At 42.3% G+C, this 21,876-nt stretch overlaps 1 protein-coding gene across 1 annotated transcript; it reads left to right on the top strand.

The window, feature by feature from the left end:
- Positions 1 to 4,257: 4,257 nt before the first annotated feature.
- On the top strand, positions 4,258 to 5,597 carry Ldoc1 (regulator of NFKB signaling). Its single transcript, NM_001018087.2, has one exon. It carries the CDS (start codon positions 4,357 to 4,359, stop codon positions 4,810 to 4,812), a length of 456 nt encoding a protein of 151 aa, NP_001018097.1. The 5' UTR covers positions 4,258 to 4,356; the 3' UTR covers positions 4,813 to 5,597.
- The last annotated feature ends 16,279 nt before the right edge of the window (positions 5,598 to 21,876 follow it).

Genomic DNA, 21,876 nt, shown 5'->3' on the forward strand with positions numbered 1-21,876 from the left:
AGGTGGGGGAGGGGAAGGGTAAGAGAGATTGATTTATAATATTTAGCAAATGTGTTAAACTAGCTATTTCAAGGCAGAAAGCAAGGATATATTTAGAATGTTTCCATTTAACATACACCATTATTTACTAAAATTTTATTCAACTATAGAGTTTGTTATTTTAGTACTTTTAATTTAAAAAATGTCTCACACTGTTTCCTGGCACTTTGATAAGCATCAAAGATGAAAGACACTTACTCATTCCTGATTTTAGTTTAGTTTAGTTTTGTTTAGTTTAGTTTAGTTTTGTCTCCAGAGGTTCTTAAGTTTTTCAGATTTACCTTCTAGATAAAGCAGTCCTTGGGTATGATCTGTTAAGATGGTGACGACGTAGGTTTGGATATGCAGAATGACCATGATTTTTGCCTGAAAAATAGACTTCTGAAAGCCCTTTTCTGACCTCTGTGCATACTGCTTCCCCAACTACGTATGAGCACATGCTTGTGTAAAAAAAGTACATGAAATTTTAAAAAAATGTTCTCTAAAGCTACTTTTTATTCTGAGAGGCATATCTCAATGCCAATGTGCTATTTATACCTCTCTGGTAACCACGAGAACAAGACATATCTTTTTCATGTTTATTTCAAGAAATCTGACAGTCTGGCTACTAGGTATATACTGAGACAAAACTTAGAGCATGGGAAAGTAGACATAGCAAGAAGCTATGCATCCATTGCCCTTAGGCCTGTGTTTTTGACACATGGTATAATCTAAACCACCATATTGAAGTTAATGACCCTGAGAGGAGTCATAGGGACTACCTGTTTTTGCCTTTGACACCTTTACACAGATCTGAAGGAGCATTCACAGGCCAGTTAATGGGGACAAAGAGAATTAGGAAGTCTACCTGCACCTGTTAATAGGGTGAATGGTAACAGGAAGTCTGATGGGTCTTGACAATGGTATGTGAGACATATTTCACCCAAATGCTGCTTAATCAACCACTAAATTCTATATATGTTGTCCACTGGTACTGATTTTGAATTTTGCTTCCCACTGCTCTCTGTTAGCCATCCTTAACTGCCTGTCTCTTCTAACTTAAAACTTGTATATTCTGCTTTACAAAATTACTGCTCAGCTCTTGGTATTTTCTACTAAACCATTTCCTGCTTTCCGGGATCAAAGGACTCCCCAGAAATCACTGGTGTCTGTTGGATCTGCTTTACTTCATCCTGTTTTTTTTTTTTTGTTGTTGTTGTTGTTGTTGTTGTTGTTTTGTTTTGTTTTGTTTTTCAGGAACAGGACACAACTCGTCTTAGCCTCCAAACTGTTCTAATTTTGTTGAGAGACCGATAGCAAGCACAGAGATTGTTTTCTTGTCAGTTTGAGGTTGTTTTCCGTATGCCTTGCATCCAAACTGTGTGATGTCTTCAGCTACTGGCCTTTACCATCTTGTTATGATGGGCAACCAAGAGCAGTTGCAGTAACCCTGTATTGTTTTATGTGTCTCTGGGGCCACCCTGACCAATAACTGTTAAGGAGTTATCCCATGCCTGGCACTGGGATTTTCATTTAATATCCCATGTTTTCAAGGAGTAGCAGAGTCTAGCCATAATTCCATTTTTATACATTATATTTTTATTATTTATCTTACAAAGTAATTGGTTTCTGTTAGGCTTTTTTTGTGTGTATTCCCACCTGTACTCTCTCCTCTCTCTAGTCTTCCCATCCACTTAAAGGAGCTTTTTTTGTAGTGGAGCATTAATAGCACTGGAGAAGACAAGGAGTCATAATCCCTCCACCCTTTCTTTTCCTCCTTGATTTCTTTTTGACCACTGGGAGCCTTCCTTTTATCTATACTTGGGCTATGGGCTATGGTTCTGGCTCTCTCTTCCTTACTATACTCCCATTCCCATGGATGTCATTTCTCTTCTATTTTAAAGGAATAACTAAAAAGACTGCTTTCAAAGATACTTCGTCATTTTTATTTCATCAGCGATTATTTTTTCAAAGAAAATTTTGGTATGGTCGAAGCTAGAACATAATAGACAATTGGAGAATGTTTTTGGACACACTGTGCAGCCACTTCTCTTAATTATTATTGAAACACCTGTCTCTCAAGATCCTTTCCTTTGCCAGATATCTGGGGAGTCCCTTCTCTGGGCAAAACCAAGCCCCTCTACTGCACTGTCTTATATTTAAAAGTGGAGGCAGGTGATAATGTTGACATTTAATATGATGGTTACTATATAGATAGTTGAAATAGGGTGGGAGCCACAAATTGCTGATAGAGAAGACAATTCAAATATAGATGAGATAGCTGGGAAGACCTTTCTCAAAGCAGTATAAAAATGAGTTAGGCTGCTAAAAGGGAAATAGGATGGGTAGAAGGGCAGAGGCTAGAACTGTCTGATATGTGTGGAAATCCATAGGCAGGTCAGCAATAGAACCTAACAGGAGGTCAGGTGAAGATAGCAAGGAGAAGCAGGACCTTGTATGTTATGACCAAGAGTTTGCTTTTTACTGGGAAAAGCAGAGAGGGAAAAACTATTGGAAGGCCTTGAACAGGGAAGTGAAAGGGTCTAACTCACCTTTTAAAGTGTTCTGGGCAACTTACTGTACAGAGTGCATGCTGCTAAAGGGCAAGGCTGGCAGCTAAGGGATTCGATGTAGCAGGGTAGCAGATAGGACCAGAATTGATTGAATTTGGAGATATATTTTTAAAAGCAGACCCATTGTGTATCAGCTTGATGACCCAGAACGAAACTTAGTTATCAACAACTAATCACATTCAAACTAGGCAGACAGGCTTATTTAACAGTGCACATGGTAGTTTAACTACACAGGAACAAAGGTACTCATAAACAGGACATGATAAGAATCAAAGATAGGATGTTTACAAGTGGACACCCTGTATACATTTTATAAATCTTTTTTTGGGGGGAGGACATTCTTTTTTCTTTTTTATTAAATTTATTTATTTTTTTCACTTTACATCTCAATATCAACCCGCTCCTCTCCTCCCAGTGTCCCCTCTCCTAGGTCTTTCCTCCATTCCACCTTCTCTTCTCTTTTGAGAATAAAAATCCTCACAAAATAACATCCTCCTCCACACACACACACCCAACAAGTCAAACCCTCTCCAAATGAGGACAGACAAGCCAAACCATTTAGAGTAACTGGGTCCTCAAGCAGGCAGGCAGCAGACACAGGGACAGCCCTTGCTCCAGTTGTTGGGGAACCTCCAAGAAGACCAAGCTGCACATCTGCTACATGTGTGCAGGAAGGCCTAGGTCCAGCCTGTGCTTTCTCTTTGGTTGGTGTTTGCAAATCTTGTTAACAAAATTGCTTGTCAAAGAGAAGTCTTTTGTTGCATACTATTTATTTATTTAATGAAAGTGAGTCTACCTGTGAGTCTTTTAGACTTGGAACCCAAATGACCTCCTGCACGGTGGCCCACAGAGTCAGCGTTATTTCTCCGAGTGAGATTTAAATGAGCAAGGAAATGTGTTAACCAACCAGACACTCCTCACCCCCAGAGCTTCCAGGGACTAAACCACCGACCAAAGAGTATACATGGAGGGACCCATGGCTCCAGACGCATATGTAGCAGAGGATGGCCTTGTCAGGCATCAAAAGGAGGAGAGACCCTTGGTCCTGTGAAGGCTGGAGACCGCAGTGTAGGGAAATTCGAGGGAGGGGAGATGGGAGTGGGTGGGTGGGTGGAGGAACACCCTCATAGAAGCAGGGGGAGAGGAGGATGGGATAGGGAGTTTTGAGGGGAGGGAGGCGGGAACGGGGATACCATTTGAAATGTAAATAAAGAAATATCCAATAAAAAGTAAAAAAAGAAAAAAAAATGTGTTAAGAAAGGATCACTTTAAAGAAGCTGATGGCCACAGACCCACAAAGGAACACTGAATTAGATGAACAGGCTGCCTGCAGAAAAGTTTCAGCTGGAGCAGGCCAGCCCTGAGGGCTGAGCATCTGTTCTCCACTGTGGCAAGCTTTGCTCCCTCAGCCTTCCTACTTCCAGGTGGAAGAACTGGCGGGACCCCGCAGCGAAGCTCCTGGGTCACGCCCTGCTCCTCCTCAGCCACATCCACTCTGGCCACCAGTCCCACCCTGACCACGCCCCCACGCCATCCCGCACCCTTCCCAGCCACACCTTCCTTACCGCACTGCGCTAGCGCACAGGTTTGTAAAGTGACCCTGTGGGTGGAGTTTCTGCCGCTGGCTGGGACCCCTCCATTTATTGCCCAGGGTCCGCACTCCTCTGAGGACCCGCACTTCCTGCTCAGCCTCTCTGTGCAGCTCCGTGGAGCCGATCCGAGACTGAGACCGAGACCGAGACCGAGACCGTCCAAGCAGTTAACCATGGTGGAAGAGCTGCTGTCGCTTCTGCACGCGCTTCTGGATAGGCACCAAGCCCTGTGCATGGAGAACCACCAGCTCCTGAAGCAGCTGCGACTGTTGGTGTGTGAGCGGGCCAGGCTGCTGCGCCAGGTATGTCCACCGAGCTGTCCGGTGCCCTACCCCTCACGGTTTAGCGGCGAGAGTGGTCGGCTCCCTGAGTTTATCATGCAGACCATGTCTTACATGCTTGCGAATGAGGAGCACTTCTGCAATGATGCCATGAAAGTGGCATTCTTGATCAGCCTCCTCTCCGGGGAAGCTGAGGAGTGGGTGATGCCTTACATCGAGTCAAATAGCTACGTCCTCGGTGATTATCAGGCCTTTGTTGATGAGATGAAGCAGTATTTTGGCTGGGGTACCGACGACGAAGATGATGGTGATGATGATGAAGAGGAAGAAATGGAGGAAGATCACTAGGCCGGAGCCCCCTTAGGCCTAGAGGTGGGGGCCTTCACGCCTTTTCATTCCAACCCCCCACCCGCCATTCCTGCTGCCTCAATCTCTCCCTTTGCATGGCCATCCTCTTCCCCGCCAGTCTGTTTGCTCCATCATTCCCTTCAGGACTTGTCTTTGTTCCAGTTACCTGCTGTGAGTTGGGCCTGGACCTTGCTCTGAAACTCACTTTGGCCTCAGGCACTTATCCTAATCTGAACTCTGTTCGGAGTTCCAGCGATTTTCCAGGTCCCTATTAGAACTGGTCAGACCACCTGCATTCCTGCTGCTGACATCCACTGGAACTCAGGCCAGTCCGCCATCTGCCCAGAAGCAGATTCCTGACATTTCACCTCCACTCACCGAATTTCATCTGAAGCACTTTTCAAGATAAGGACCAAGAAGATGATGGAGTTGCTACTCCACCCATTCAGACTCTGTTTTGGACTACTCACCAAACCTTGAAGGGGCCAGCCAGTCTTTACCGACTGGTTAGTTCTGTACGTACTACCAGGTTCCACATCTGCCTGACCAGAACAGGAACCTGATGTGCCTGCCGGACAGTTAAAATGTTGACATGTCTTTTCTCCTATGCATCAGTTTTGCACAGCACGTTTCCTTTCAGAACTGCAGCAGCCTCACAGATGTGTCCATGTGGACAAGGACTACTAAAATAAAAGCAAACGGACAGGCATTCAGCCCAGATCCTCTCTAGTACTTGAAAAAAGCAATGTAATTCTTTGCAATAAATATCAAGCACTGCAAAACTAGCAGCAAACTGTTGTCTTTTCATGGTTAAGTGCTACCATTGGCTATTGTGACTCACCTCCATTATTTCATTGTGGTTGGGGAACTTGGTTCAATCCCAGTATTCTCACTTTCATTTTTGGGCTCCAGGGGGCCCTGTCATAGGGTTTTAAAAGCTGTGGTGAAGGAGCATTGTCTGGGGCTTCCAAGGTGACATATAAAGGGTGGCTGGGTAGGGGGGCTATCATCTTAAATTAGGTCACTTTGGAGAAATAAAGGGACATTATTAACATTTAGACTGACAGTAGAGGCATATTACTGGGCACAGTGAAGTTTCCTAACATGGCAGAGAAGTTTTATCCATTGTCCTTCTTTCCTGTGGGTGGCAATTAGCAAGATGCTTATGTCTCCTGAGCTAGAACCTGGACTGGAGTTTGTGAGTTGACATCTCTCAGACAGTCCAGAGGGTAGGTACTGAGAATTATCTGCCCAGCTTTGTTTGTGTGTCAGTCCATTATGTTACCCTGCTGAAATGAACTTGGTAAAGGGGTATACACGGTAACCAGGAAATATTGGAAAGATCTAGGGTTTCCTGAATCTGCCTGAATGTCATTTTACTGGTTTAAAAGCGAATTCAGACATAGAACTTTTAATTAATTTAAATAATACATCGTGGTTTAAGAGTTTCAGGCATGACCACACTTATTTATTAAGCTGCTAAACCTCAGGGAGGAATGAAATGGGGGGCGCTGGTCATCATATGAGTAACCTGACAGGTGTGGGCTAGATCCTGTCCACAGGCATTTGGAGCAATGCCAGCTACATTTTTAGCACCCTATAAGCATGGGTAGTTCCTTCCAGGCCATAGCAGCAAAGGCTCAGCTAGCAGCATGCTTGCTTGAGGACTGGCTGTAATAGGAATATGTCAAGGTTACCAGGAACTAAGTAGAGTGGAAATAAAACTGTGACAGGGGCCCATTCTCTTTGGGGCTCTTACAAGATACCAGCAAGACAAGTGTTTTATCTGGTAAATACACAAAGATCAGAGCGGGAGTCTTTTTCAGGCCTCAGGACACTTACTTTCTTGAGAGTGGAGACAGATGGGGGTAGGGAAGACTCAACAAAGAGGCCAAGGTCTGCGTGGAAATGGGGCTCTTCCAAAGCTGCTGTGCCCAATGCTGATGAATAAAGAGAATTGCAGTGATTTGGGTTTCAGTTACCACATTACCTCTTCTCATGGGATGAGATATCCTTGGAAGAGAAACAGATACACTTTGAAGACACAGCATATATGAGGCCATAGAATCACTGTTTCTTCCTCACTAGAAAGAGGATGGGCTACTGGTGAACAAGAATTAAGGAAAAGAGCCAATGAGACTAAAATCAAGATATTCATTCCAAATTTAAGATCCAGATAAGCAGGGAAGAGTTAGGATACGTTGGTAAATGCAGAGCCATTGATCACATGATGGTTCCATAGCAACATGATTCCATGAAGCTATGAGGATACCTGGGCCAAAACTATAAGGGTGACTGGATTCCGTTCAGAATAAGGGAAAGAAGTGTTCTTGAGTAGATCTGGGATGAAACCTTCTATGATAAAAGTTGAGGATATTTAAGGTCTGTCTATCCCAAAGCCAAGCAAATGCATTCTCTGTGGGGAAGGGAGAGGTCCCTGCTTATGGAGATTGCCGTGCCAAACAGTATTTTTTTAAAAAAGTTATTAAATATTTTCTTTATTTACATTTCAAATGCTATCCCCTTTCCTAGTTTCCTCTCCAAAAGTCCCCTAGTTGCCTCCCCCTGCCATGCTCCCCAATCCATCCACTCCAACTTCCTGGTCAAGGCATTCCCCTGTACTGGGGCATATAATCTTCACAGGACGAAGAGCCTCTCCTCCCATTGATTGCCAACTAGGCCATCCTCTGCTACACATGCAACTAGAGACAACAAGTTCTAGGGAGTACTGGTTACTTCATATTGTTGTTCCTCTTATAGAGTTGCAGAACCCTTTAGCTCCTTGGGTACTTTCTCTATCTCCTTCATTGGGGTCCCTGTGTTCCATTCAATGGATGACTGTGAGCATCCACTTCTGTATTTGTCAGGTACTGGCATGGCCTCACAAGAGATAGCTATAACAGGGTCCTCTCAGAAAAATCTTGCATACATATGCAATACTGTCTGGGTTTGGTGGTTGTTTATGGTATGGATCCCAGGGTGGGGCAGTCTCTGAATGGTCCTTCCTTCTATCTCAGCTCCGAAATTTGTCTCTGTAACTCCTTCCATGGGTATTTTGTTCCCCATTCTACTAAGGAATGAAGTATTCACACTTTGGTCTTCCTTCTTGAGTTTCATATGTTTTGCAAATTGTATCTGGGGTATTCTAAGTTTCTGGGCTAATAGCAACTTACCAGTGAGTGCATACCATGTAAGTTCTTTTGTAATTGGGTTACCTCAAAGAAAATCAGCTCCTGGTTTGGTTGATTCTTTCTATAGTTCTTTTTGTTTCCACTTGGTTGATTTCAGTGCTGAGATTGATTATTTCCTGCCATCAACTCCTCTTGGGTGAATTTGCTTCCTTTTGTTCTAGAGCTTTTAGGTGTGGTGTCAAGCTGCTAGTGTATGCTCTGTTTTTTTTTTTTTTTTTTTTTTTTTTGGCAGTACTCAGAGCTATGAGTTTTCCTCTTTGGAATGCTTTCATTGTGTCCCATAAGTTTGGGTATGTTGTGGCTTCATTTTCATTAAACTCTAAAAAGTCTTTAATTTCTTTCTTTATTTCTTCCTTGACCAAGTTATCGTTGAGTAGAGTGTTGTTCAGCTTCCACGTCAATGTTGGCTTTCTATTATTTATGTTGTTATTGAAGATCAGCCTTATTCCGTGGTGATCTGATAGGATGCATGGGATAATTTCAATATTTTTGTATCTGTTGAGGCCTGTTTTGTGACCAATTCTATGGTCAGTTTTGGAGAAGGTATCATGAGGTGCTGAGAAGAAGGTATATACTTTTGTTCTAGGATAAAATGTTCTGTAGATATCTGCATTTGTTTCATAACTTCTGTTAGTATCACTGTGTCTCTGATTAGTTTCTGTTTCCAGGATCTGTCTGTTGGTGAGAGTAGGGTGTTGAAGTCTCCCACTATTATTGTGTGTGGTGCAATGTGTGCTTTGAGATGTACTATAGTTCCTTTGATGAATGTATATGCCCTTGCATTTGTAGCATAGGTATTCAGAATTGAGAGTTCTGGGCAGTGGTGGCACATGCCTTTAATCCCAGCACTTGGGAGGCAGAGAAAGGTGAATTTCTGAGTTTGAGGCCAACCTGGTCTACAAAGTGTGTTCCAGGAGAGCCAGATCTACACAGAGAAACCCTGTCCCCCCAAAAAAACAAAACAAAACAAAACAAAACAAAAACAAACAAAAAACAAACAAAAAAACAGAATTGAGAGTTCATCTTAGAAGATTTTACCTTTGATGAGTATGAAGTACCCCTCTTTTTTTTTTTTGATAACTTTGGATTGGAAGTCGGTTTTATTTGATATTAGAATGGCTACTCCAGCTAGTTTCTTCATACTATTAGCTTGGAAAATTATTTTCCAGCTTTTTACTCTGAGGTAGTGTCTGTCATTGTCCCTGAGGAGGGTTTCCTGTATGCAGCAAAATGTTGGGTCCTGTTCATATCACCAGTCTGTTAGTCTATGTCTTTTTATTGGGGAAATGAGTCCATTGATATTAAGAGATGTTAAGGAAAAGTTACTGTTGCTTCCTGTTATTTTTGTTGTTATAGTTGGGAGTTCTTGTGGAGTTAGAGTTCTTGTGGCTACCTTTTTTTAGGTTTGTTGAAGGATTACTTTCTTTCTTTTTTTTTAGGGCATAATTTCCCTCCTTGTATTGGTGTTTTCCCTTTATTATCCTTTGAAGGGCTGGATTTGTGGCAAGATATTGTGTGAATTTTGTTTTGTCATGGAATACGTTGCTTTCTCCATCTATGGTAATTGAGAGTTTTGCTGGATATAGTAGCATTGGCTGGCATTTGTGTTCTCTTTGGGTCTGTATAACATCTGTCCAGGATCTTCTGGCTTTTGTAGTCTCTGGTAAGAAGTCTGGTGTAATTCTAATAGGCCTGCCTTTATATGTTACTTGACCTTTTTCCCTTACTGCTTTTAATATTCTATCTTTATTTCGTGCATTTGTTGTTCTGATTATTATGTGTCCGGAGGATTTTTTTTTTTTTCTGGTCCAGTCTTTTTGGAGTTCTGTAGGCTTCTTGTATGTTCATGGGCATCTTTTTCTTTAGGTTTAGGGAAGTTTTCTTCTACGATTTTGTTGGAGATATTTACTGACCCTTTAAGCTGAAAATCTTCATTTTCATCTGTACCTATTATCCTTAGGTTTGGTCTTTTCATTGTGTCTTGGATTTCCTGAATATTTTGAGTTAGGATCTTTTTGCATTTTGCATTTTCTTTGATTGTTGTATCCATGTTTTCTTGGAAACTTTTACACCTGAGATTTTCTCCTCCATCTCTTGTATTTTATGCTGATACTCACACCTATGGCTCCTGGTTTCTTTCCTAGGATTTCTATCTCCAGAGTTATCTCCCTCTGGGTTTTCTTAATTGTTTCTACTTCCATTTTTAGACCTTTGATGATTTTGCTCAATTCCATCACCTTTTTGGTTGTGTTTTCCTGTAATTCTTTAAAAGATTTTTGTGTTTCCTCTTTAAGGACTTCTACCTGTTTTTCAGTGTTTTCTTGTAATTCTTTGAGGGATTTTTGTGCTTCCTCTTTAAGGACTTCTACCTGTTTAGCAGTGTTCTCCTGTATTTCTTTGAGTTATTAATGCCCTTCTTAAAATCCTTTATCAGCATCATGAGATATGATTTTAAATTCAAATCTTTCTTTGCAGGTGTGTTGGGGTATCCAGGATTCTCTGTAGTGAGAGTACTGGGTTCTGATGATGTCGAGTGGTCTTGGTTTCTGTTAGTAAGATTTTTACGTTTGCCTTTCACCATCTGGTAATCTCCTCAGGTGTTAGATGTTCTAGCTGTCTCTGGCTGAAGCTTGTTCCTCCTGTGTTTCTGTTAGCCTCTGTCAGCACTCCAGGGAGTCAAACTCTCTCCTGAGTCCCAGGGGTCAGAGCACTCTCTGTAGGTAAGCTGTCCTCTGGCAAGGAAGGTGCACAGAGGTCTAGCTCAGCTCTGCCTCCTGTCTGAAGGCCAGAAGGGACCCTGTCCAAGAGGCTCTATTGCTTCTGCTGCCTGCGTGCTTTCATGTGAGGACTGGTCTGTGAAAGACTCGGGATACCTGAGTCCTGGGGTCTGAGCCCTCTCTGGAGGCTGACTCTCCTCTTGCTGGGAAGGTGCTCAGAGGTCTGGTTCTCAGATCTTCCCCCTGAAGGCCCGAAGTGACCCTGTCCAAGAAGCTCTGTTGCTTCTTTGGCCCACATGCTCTCCTGTGAGCAATAGTCTCTGAGAGACCTGCGATACAAGATGGCGAACACACCTGACCCAAAACAGTATTTAAGTTACATACAAGATGTTTAGACCAACCAGCTCTGGGTGCTGAAACATAACTTTCCTGAGCTCATGTACATGTGTATATGAGAATTTCACAACTGCATGTGTGCAGACATGTAGATGTAATGTGGAGGAACATGTTATTGCTGTGAGCTTCAAGGGGAAAAAAAAAACATGACATTTTGTTTTTCTTGGAAGCAGAGTTGTAAAAAGTGTGGCTATCAGTTAGGGCTCTGTTAATTAGGGAGGGAATTCCTGAAGATGGCTGCGTACTGAAAGACTAAGGAAGAAAAGAATAAGCATGTCAAAAAAAGAACTCCACTTAGACAAAATCCATTAAATATTAGAAATCACAGGCAGAAGCTCCTGAATTCTTGTAATACTGGAATTGAAAAAGTCACTGAAATTATACTTCCAATAAAATGAAATAAACATGCTGAAATTTATAATCATTGAATAATCAGGTATACCTATATGCCATTACACTTCGTTATTTGAATCAGCAAGCAATACCATCTGTCTGACCCATGCTGTCGTGCTCTGCATGAGGAAATGTAAAGATAGATATTCCTTGTGCATATGATGTATTTGATTATTTTCAGTTCCTAATCAATGAAGAGCTCAGCAGTTTAGAGGGAAACAGGATAAATGGAAAAGTGTTGAAATGCTCCATTTACATTTAAAAAGTGAATTTATAACACTTTGTAGGATCTTAATTCATCTAAGCAAAAATTAATTAAGTAGTGTCCATTTATGTTCTTAGCACCTTTTCTTTAACAGTGGTATTTCATTACATGAAGACTGTTATTACTTACTTAGAAAGAAAATATTGCTATACTGGTGTTAAAAATCTCTAATAGCAGCTTGCATTATTGAGTAGGTCAAATATTTGCCCACAGTCTGAATTCTCTTAGTTCCAAAGGTTGATTAGCTCTTTGGTGACCTTCCATTGTGGTGTTAACTCCTCTATTCCTGGGTGACAATCTGATCATTCATGTTACACTTTCCCACCTACCTGAATCAATTTGTCCTTTTGTCTTCATATGCTGTGTTGTCTAGAGCCAATAACAGCAACAACGATAACAACCAAAGAAAAAAATGAAAACAAAACCAGAAGCCCACAATCTAGTTGTTACTGAGTATGAAGGGATTATGAATTAGCAAGATTTGGGGCAGAAGTGCTTGCACAAAGGAGCTAGTAAGAGGGGGATGAGAGCATGCAAAAGGTGCAATAAAGTAGCCATCTCTAGCATTAGCTCCCTTTTGTCCACACAGAGGCTGCTGTCTGAATAGATCACTAACAAATGCATTTTTCTTATGACTTTTCCCACAGCATTCACATATAATCCTTCCCTTTAAGACTAATGATTTCATCAATGAAATGACAAGAATATGATATTTATATTTTAGCCAGTGTCCATAAATAGTTTAGTTGAATGGAACAAACAGTACAGAATTATCTAGGCAGCTGAAGACACAAAATAGTTTTTGCTGGCTTGTTGATATGCATCTTTTAAAGCTTTACTTTAAAAATAAATACTGGCAAAAGAAAACAGAATTATACTTCAGTGGTTGCTGAATTAAATATCATTATCTAATTTATCTTTTCTCTAAATACTTATAATTGTACTGATGTGTAGCACTTTTAAATACCACAAATTCAAAAATATATAATAAAAGTAGGGTGATCTGAAGAGATGGTCTGTGGATAACAGAAATTGTTGCATAAGCGAGAAGACTTGAGTATGGAAGGTCCAGAGGTCTCAAAAGATTAGCGAATTCCAGCTAATACTCACATCAAAAAGTCTTTATATTGGCATACTTACTTTTATTTCTAGTGATGGGGGTCAGGGGCAGAGAGACAGGTGGATTTTTGTGGTTTATTGGCCATCAGTTTAGCTCCCAATTTCAGTTAGAGATCTTGTCTCAAAGGAACAAAGCAGAGTGATGGAACAGGACACAATTACCTTCTCTGGGCTCCAGGTGTGTACACGGAAGCAGGCACCCCCCACCACCACCAATGTGTGCATACTTCACACACACACACACACACACACACACACACACACACACACACACATTTTGTATATACAGTAGTAGACTAGTATAGTGAATTTCTAATGCCTCATTTCCTGGATTCAAAAGTAATCTACATTTTTGCTTCACTTACCCATTTTCCACCATAGAATTTTCATGACATATTTTTTACTGTCCAGATACCAAATCAATTCATTGACTAATTTAGTGTGTTTATTTTTCATTGGATATTTTATTTATTTACATTGCAAATGTTATCCCCTGTCCCAGTGTCCCCACTGAAAGCCCTCTATCCCATCCTTCCTCCTCCTGCTTCTATGAGGGTGTTCCCCCACCCACCCACCTACTCCCACTTCCCCATCCTGGCATTCCCTTACACTGGGGAATCCAACCTTCACAGGACCAAGGGCCTCCCCTCCCACTGAAGTCAGATAAGGCTATCCTCTGCTACATAAACAGCTGGAGCCATGGGTCCCTCCGTGTGTACTCTTTGGCTGGTGGTTTAGTCCTAGAGAGATCTGGGGGGGGGGGGGGTCTGGTTGGTTGATATTGTTCTTCTTCCTATGAGGTTGTAAAGCCCTTCAGCTCCTTCAGTGCCTTTACTCCTCCACTGGGGTCCCTGTGCTCAGTCTGATGGTGGGTTGTGAGTATCTGCATCTGTACTTGTCAGGCTCTGGCAGAACCTCTCAGAAGACAGCTATATCAAGCTCCTGTCAGCAAGCATTTCTTGGCACCCACAATATTGCCTGGGTTTTGTGTCTGCATATGGGATGGATCCCCAGGTAGGGCAGTCTGTGAATGGCATTTCCTTCCATCTCTGCTCAACTCTTTGTCCCTGTATTTACTTTAGACAAGAACAATTTGGGGTTAAAATTGGGAGGTGAGTGGGTGGCCATGCCTAACCTCTGGATATGGTTTAAACAGGTTCTCCATTACGTTTGATGGGTATTTCAGTTAATGTTATCCCCCTTGGGTCCTGAGAGCATCTTACATTCCTGGCACCTGGGATGTTATGGTGGCTACTGACAGTTCCCCATCCCTCATTGCTATATACATTTGTTCAAATTCTTAACCTTCTGTATATCTCTCCCCATCTCCTCCCATACCTGATGCTGCCCCTCTTTTACCCTCCCCCTCCTTTCTTCCTCCCAAATCCCTCCCACCATCTACCAACATTCTAAGTAGGACTGAAGCATCCACACTTTAGTCTTCCTTCTTGAGCTTCATATGGTCTGTGAGTTGTATCATGGGTATTCCGAGCTATTTGCCTAATATCCACTTATCAGTGGGTATATACCATGTGTGTTCTTTTGTGAACTGGGTTATCTCACTAAGAATGATATTTTCTAGATCTATCCATTTGCCTAAGAATTTCATGAAGTCATTGTTTTCAATAGCTAAGTAGTACTCCATTGTGTAAATTTAGCATAGTTTCTACATCCATTCCTCTGTTGAAGGACATCTGGGTTCTTTCCAGCTTTTGGCTTTTATAAATAAGGCTGCTATGAACATAGTGGAGCACAAGTCCTTATTATATGTTGGAGCATCTTTTGAGTATATGCCCAGGAGTAGTAGTATAGCTGGGTCCTCAGGTAATACTATGTTTCTGAGGAACTACCAGACTTATTTCCAGAGTGGTTGTACCAGCTTGCAATCCCACCAGCAATGGAGGAATGTTTCTCTTTCTCCACATCCTTGCCAGCATCTGCTGTCACCTGAGTTTTTGATCTTAGCCATTCTGACTGGTGTGAGGTGAAATCTTAGGGTTGTTTTGATTTGCATTTGCCTGATGACTAAGGATGTTGAACATTTCTTTAACTGTTTCTAGGCCATTCGATATTCCTCAGGTGAGAATTCTTTGTTTAGCTCTGTACCCCATTTTTACACAAGGTTATTTGGTTATCTGGAGTTTAACTTCTTGAGTTCTTTGCATATGTTAGATATTAGCCCTCTATTGGATGTAGGGTTGGTAAAGATCTTTTCCCAATCTGTTGGTTGCCATTTTGTCCTATTGACAGTGTCATTTGCCTTACAGAAGTGTTTCAATTTTATGAGGTCCCATTTGTCTATTGTTGATATTAGAGCAAAAGCCATTGGTCTTCTGTTCAGGGAATTTTCCCCTGTGCCCATGTGTTTGAGGTTCTTCTCCATTTTCTCTTCCAGTGTATCTGATTTTACATGGAAGTCCTTGATTTGCTTGGACTTGAGATTTGTACAAGGAGATAAGAATGGATCAATTTGCATTCTGCTACATGCTGACTGCCAGTTGAACAAGCACCATTTGTTGAAAATGCTGTCTTTTTTCCACTGGATAGTTCTAGCTTCTTTTTCAATAATCAAATGGTGATATTTTGATTTCTTCTTTTCTAATTTGTATCCCTTTGACCCCCTTTTGTTATCAAATTGCTCTAGCTAGGACTTCGAGCACTATATTTAATAGATAGGAAAGAGTAGGAAGCCTTGTCTAGTCCTTGACTTTAGAGCGATTGCTTTAAGTTTTTGTTTATTTAGTTTGATGTTGGCTACTGTTTTGCTGTATATTGCTTTTACTATGTTTAGGTATGGGCATCAAATTCCTGATTTTTTTCCAAGACTTTTAACATGAAGATATGTTGAATTTTGTCAAATGCTTTCTCGGCATCTAATGAGATGATTGTGGGGTTTTTTTTTGTTTTTGTTTTTGTTTTCATTTTGAGTTTATTTATATATTGAAGTATGTTAATGGATTTCCTTATATTTAACCATCCTCGAATCCCTGGGATGAAGCTTATTGGAACATGATGGATGATTATTTTGATGTGTTCTTGGATTTGATTTGTGAGAATTTTATTGAGTATTTTTGCATCAATATTCATAAGGGAAATTGGTCTGAAGGTCTCTTCCTTTGTTGGGTCTTTGTGTTGTTTAGGTATGACCCTAATTGTGGCTCCATAGAACAAGCTGGATAGTTCTCCTTCTGTTTCTATTTTGTAGAATACTTTGAAGAGTATAGCCTTTTGTAGTAGGATCTGATGATATTTTGGATTTATTCATATTCTGTTGTTATGTCTCCCTTTTCATTTCTGATTTTGTTAATTAGGATACTGTCCCTGTGCCCTCTAGTTAGTCTGACTAAGGGTTTATCTATCTATTTTCACAAAGAACCAGCTCCTGGTTTTGTTGATTCTTTGTATAGTTCTTTTTGTTTCCATTTGGTTGATTTCAACCCCGAGTTGGATTATTTCCTGCCTTCTTCTCCTCTTGGGTGAATCTGCTTCTTTTTGTTCTAGAGCTTTCAGGTAGGCTGTTAAACTGCTAGTGTATATTCTCTTCAGTTTCTTTTTGGAGGCACTCAGATCTATATGTTTTCCACTTAGAACTGCTTTCATTGTGTCCCATATGTTTGGGTATGTTGTGCCTTCATTTTCATTAAATTCTAAAAAGTCTTTAATTTCTTTCTGGTGGTTTGGCCTGTGTTAGCTATCTCTTTGGTTATTAATAATATCCTCAGGATGCTGGTAGGGGAAGTTAACAACCCTATTCTCACCAATGGGTCTGTCTTCACTGCCTTGTCCCTACTTGCTGGGATGTGTTAGTCTAATTCACAGTAATAGAAAACAATGTATTTACATGGCCACTTAACTGGTACTTTAAAAAACCTCTCTTGCTAATGATCAGCAGTGTAGGCTTTCCCCTCCCCTTCTCATTTGCTTGCTCCCTTGCTCACTCAGGCTTCCCCCATCTCTCATTTGCTTGCTCCCTTGCTCACTCAGGCTTCCCCCTCCCCCTCTCTCATTTGCTTGCTCCCTTGCTCCCTCAGGCTTCCCCCTCCCCCTCTCTCATTTGCTTGCTCCCTTGCTCACTCAGGCTACCCCCTCTCATTTGCTTGCTCCCTTGCTCACTCAGGCTTCCCCCTCCCCCTCTCTCATTTGCATGCTCTCTTGCTCACTCAGGCTTCCTCCTCCCCCTTATGTGCCTGCTCCCCTGCTTGCTCCTCAGGGCACTTGTGCTTGCTGCCAGGCCAGCTGGGAACAGTCCTCATTCTCTTGCTATTTGCTCTGCTCTTGGTTTGCTGCATGAAAAGTAGTTCTCCTCTACCCCTTGAATCTTGCCAAGGACTCTGTGTGGGGCTCTTGCGCTCTGCTCGCCAAGGCTGCTACTGGGTCATGCCTGCCTGCTGGGCTCCAAGCAGGGGAGGGGGAAGTGAAGCAGCTTTGGCCCTGCCCCGCCTTATCTGCCCCTTTTACTATCATCACTTCCTCATTCGACCACTCTGAGTAGTTGCTTTTAGGCGTCCTTTTGGGCCAGCCTCAGCTGTGATAAAAACAGCTTTCACCATGCTCCCTTGTGGTGCCTGTGCTCTGTTTGGGACTCTGCTGAGAAGTTGTTTTCTGTGTGTGCGCGCTCGGTCTGTGCTTGTTCACATGTGCACATCCCCATGTGCGAGATTTCTCTCTCTGCCCAGAGCTCGGAAAGTGAGTGGATAGCCCCACTACCCACCACAATAGGATATGGGATGCTACTTCAGGTGCTAACTTTTCCCACCCACGGCGGACTCCAACAGTCAGAAGCACTGGGCTGCTTCTTCCTGATGCTAGGAGGAAGTACTGCCTGCTGCTGTTGTTACCACAGCTGTCTCAAAATGAAGCCAGCGTCAGCCAGCCAGTCCTCTTACTTGTCATCTGGTCTATTGTGGCTCCTAGCGATCTGTGCTCTTCAGGCTGTGCACATGTTCCACCCCCACCCCCACCTGAGAGCATGCCTAGTGCCTCAACTACACATGGTCTAATCCACAGTCAGCAGAAAGAAATATATCTACTTGGCTACTAAACTAGTGACCCATAGTGTAGGCTTCCCCCTCCCTCCTCCCTTATTTGCTCACTCCCACTGCGGCTCCAGCAGAAGCTGGTTCCACCAGTTTGTTGACTGAAAAAGAGTTCTAGCCCCACCCTGTGACAGAGACTGTGTTTACTGTCTTCCTCTCTCTTGAATTTGCTCCTTATCTCCGCTCCCAGTTTGCTGTGTGAAAAGCAAAGCAGGTCTGCCCCTGCCCTTCGGGTCCTGCCAAGGACTCTGTGAGACCTGCTTTCTCATGTGCCTGTGACCATCTGCCACCCCTACACCTGGTGCTCTCTCTAGGGGGGCTTCTAAGCTCTGCCTACCACCATCCTGGCTTGGCTGCCCAACACAAAAGCAGCTTTCACCCTGTCTGAGAAGCTGTCTTCTTGCACGCATGGTGCTCGCCACAAGAATAGTGAGCAAGTTGCTGGGATATGGAACACAATACTTTGGGCTCTTCCTTTTCCCCGCCCACTGAGGGGGTCCAACATCCAGAAGCACTGGGCCACTGCTTCTGGCTGGTGGGAGGAAGTCCCGCCCTACTTGGTTGAAGTAAACACACTGTTGCCTCCTTCCCTGCTGCTGTTCAGCAGTACCATGGCCCTGCACTCCCTGGGGGCTCTGGCCACTATCAAGGAACCTAGTGATCTGTGCTCTTCAGGCTGAAAGATGTGCACCCATCCCACCTCAACCCCTGCCTGAGCTCGCGCCTGGTGCATCAACTGCAGGCACTTGCAACCCCTCCTGTCCCTTGCTCCCTGCAGGCTAGCCATTCCCAAGTCTTGCCTGCTTGCTCAGCTCATGTCACAGGTCTAAATCCACTGGCTTGGACTACTTTCTGTCCTCATGATCTCACAGCACAGCTATCAGCTCTCTGATTTTTTTTTCATTCTGGTTCAAACCAACTCTAAGCCAAGGGTTTCTCTACTAACTAATACAAAGCAACATGTTTCTCTACTAATACAAAGCAACGTGTTTCTCTACTAATGCAAAATGTGTTTTTCTCTGCTTACACAATCAGTCAAAGTTACTTAAGATTTTCGTTCCTATCCTGTCTTGATAAATAATGATTTTTACTCCTGCCCTTAAATTATTGTGTGCTCTATTCAGATATAACCAATCGTTATATCTCCTGTCAGAAGTTTGCTAATTATTAATATACTTAAGCTTATGACAGAATCTCTCAAAGTCTTCAACAGTTTATCCCACAAAGTTTCAGAATATTTGGAGACATCTTCAAGAAGCTGCCTGGATTGTGCTATGATAACCACTAAGAAACATGGTGGACAAAACTGGATATCAGGAGAGTCAAATGACTTATACTGTCTAAATCAAGGCAAGTCATTTTTCATGTCATGTATCCATTTCACGGGGAAAAAAAAGGCCCTCAGCCAGACAAACTCCGCCCAGGTTTCCATGGAGGCCACAGAGACCAGAGGGAACTGTTAGCTAGTGGACTATAGATGAACTCTGTCTGTCATTTTTAATTGATATATGACTGCTAGATTATAGCTTATTCTTCCCCTGATTTCTGACTACATGGACTGCTAGGAAACAGATCTAGCTCTAGGTATATTTATTCATTAATAAATTTGTTAACTAGCTAAGACTGACAGATTACTCATAGACTAAGTTTTCAGAGATGTAATGTCATTTACCTAAACTCAGTTTCCATTGACTAGTTCAGATGGAAGCTTTCACAGATGTAATCTGTTACTTCCTTACCTAAACTCAGTATTCATCAACTAAATGCTTCACATTTCCTCTTCTTGCTATGCCACTGTCTTAACATTATTCGAGTTCTTATACATTTCCCTAACCCTAATAACACATTCTACTATATGATCCATCTGTATAATCACAGATTCTTCTTCCTTCTGCTCCAGGAAAGGCTCATCTTAAAGGCTGTTCATGTGGTTAACTCATGCTGTTATCTTTTTTGTAAACTTAAAAGCTACAGGAAACCCATTTCAGATCTACCTCTCATGGACCAGATAGACTCCATCCAGATAAGTACATCTGCTAATCAATGACCCATAGTTCACACTTACTACCTATTACAGAGGGTGGTAATTCTCTGGATTTCAAATGTACATCTAAAGAAAAAAAGATTTCTTTCTCCCAAACATACTTAATCTTATTCTCTGCCCAATCTAATATATATAATAATATATACATATTAGATTGGGCATATATATATGAGTTTCAGCATCTTGTCAAGTCCAGGCACTTACTACATCCAGGGTAGCTCAGAGAAGCAACCTCCAGATGCTCCAATCTCCTCTCACAGACACAGATACTTCTACTAGACTTCTTCCTTCTGATCTATCCACAGACAGTTCCATAGACCCTGGACAGCAAGGAAACAGCCAGTTCTGCTAAGACTGGACCAACATCCCCATACCTACTCTTCTAGCTTTCCTAGAGACACGCTGCCCCAAAGACAGCAAAAATCACAACAACCCTATTCCTGCCTCTTAATCATTTTTTCTTTTTTAATTAAATCAAAACAGGGAAATGTTAGAATTTTAATGTAAGTTTAAGCTCCTTCGCACAGTTAGCTGGTAACAGCCAGGTATGCCTGATTCATTATAAAATGGTCTGCTTGCTCTGGCTCTTGCCTTCCTGCTCCTGGTCTGTCTCCATTCCCTTCCCTCCTCTCTCCATATGCTCATAGCCAGCCTCTACTCCTCCACTTCTCCACTTCTTTAATCTCTCTCTCTCTCTCTCTCTTTCTCTCTCTCCCTCCCTCCCTCCCTCCCTCCCCCTGCCCCTCCCTCTCCATCACATCCCCCTCCCTCCCCCCCCCCCCCGTCTGCTTTTACTACCCTCTCAACTCCCCTCTCCATGCCATGAATAAACTATTCTATACTATACCATGATGTGTCTGGTACCTCAGGGGGAAGGAATCCCATGGAGGCACCCCTTTCCTCTATACCGACTATACCTCTACCAAACATATTCCCTCTCCTTTTATCTTTTTATACACACATCACCAGTGATTGTTCCTTCCTGTTATTTTTTTGTCATTATAGGTGGAATTATGTTTGTGTGTGTGTCTTAGTTAGGGTTTTACTGCTGTGAACAGTCACCATGACCAAGGCAAGTCTTATTAAAACAACATTTAATTGGGGCTGGCTTACAGGTTCAGAGGTTAAGTCCATTATCATCAAGGTGGGAGCATGTCAGTATCCATTCAGGCATGGCACAGGCAGAGCTGAGAGTTCTACATCTTCATCCAAAGGCTGCTAGTGGAAGACTGACTTCCAGGCAACTAAGGTGAGGATCTTATGCCCACGCCCACAGTGACACACCCATTCCAACTAGGTCACATCTATTCCAACAAGGCCACACCTCCAGATGGTGCCACTCCCTGGTACAAACCATTACAGTGTGGCTACCTCCTTTTGGGTTTGTTGAAAGAAGATTACTTTCTTACTTTACCTTAGGTGTAGTTTTCCTCCTTGTGTTGGAGTTTTCCATCTATTATCCTTTGCAGAGCTCAATTTGTGGAAAGATGCTGTTTAAATTTGGTTTTGTCATGAAATACCTTAGTTTTTACATCTATGGTAATTGAATGTTTTGCTGGGTGTGGTAACCTGGGCTGGGATTTGTGTTCTTTTAGGGTCTATATGACATCTATCCAGAATCATCTGGCCTTCAGAGTCTCTGTTGAGAAATCTGGTGTAATATTGATTGGTCTGCCTTTATATGTTACTTGACCTTTTTCCCTTACTGCTTTTAATCTTCTTCTTCTTCTTCTTCTTCTTCTTCTTCTTCTTCTTCTTCTTCTTCTTCTTCTTCTTCTTCTTCTTCTTCTTCTTCTTCTTCTTCTTCTTCTTCTTCTTCTTCTTCTTCTTTGCATTTGGTGTTTTGACTGTAATATGATGGGAAGCATTTCTTTTCTAGTCTAATCTATTTGGTGTTCTGTAG

The sequence above is a fragment of the Mus musculus genome, chromosome X (assembly GCF_000001635.26).
Source record: "Mus musculus strain C57BL/6J chromosome X, GRCm38.p6 C57BL/6J".
NCBI lineage: Eukaryota > Metazoa > Chordata > Mammalia > Rodentia > Muridae > Mus > Mus musculus.

Excerpts from the sequence above, each read along its gene's own strand:
- Ldoc1 (NM_001018087.2), top strand. The coding sequence starts at position 4,357 with ATGGTGGAAGAGCTGCTGTCGCTTCTGCACGCGCTTCTGGATAGGCAC.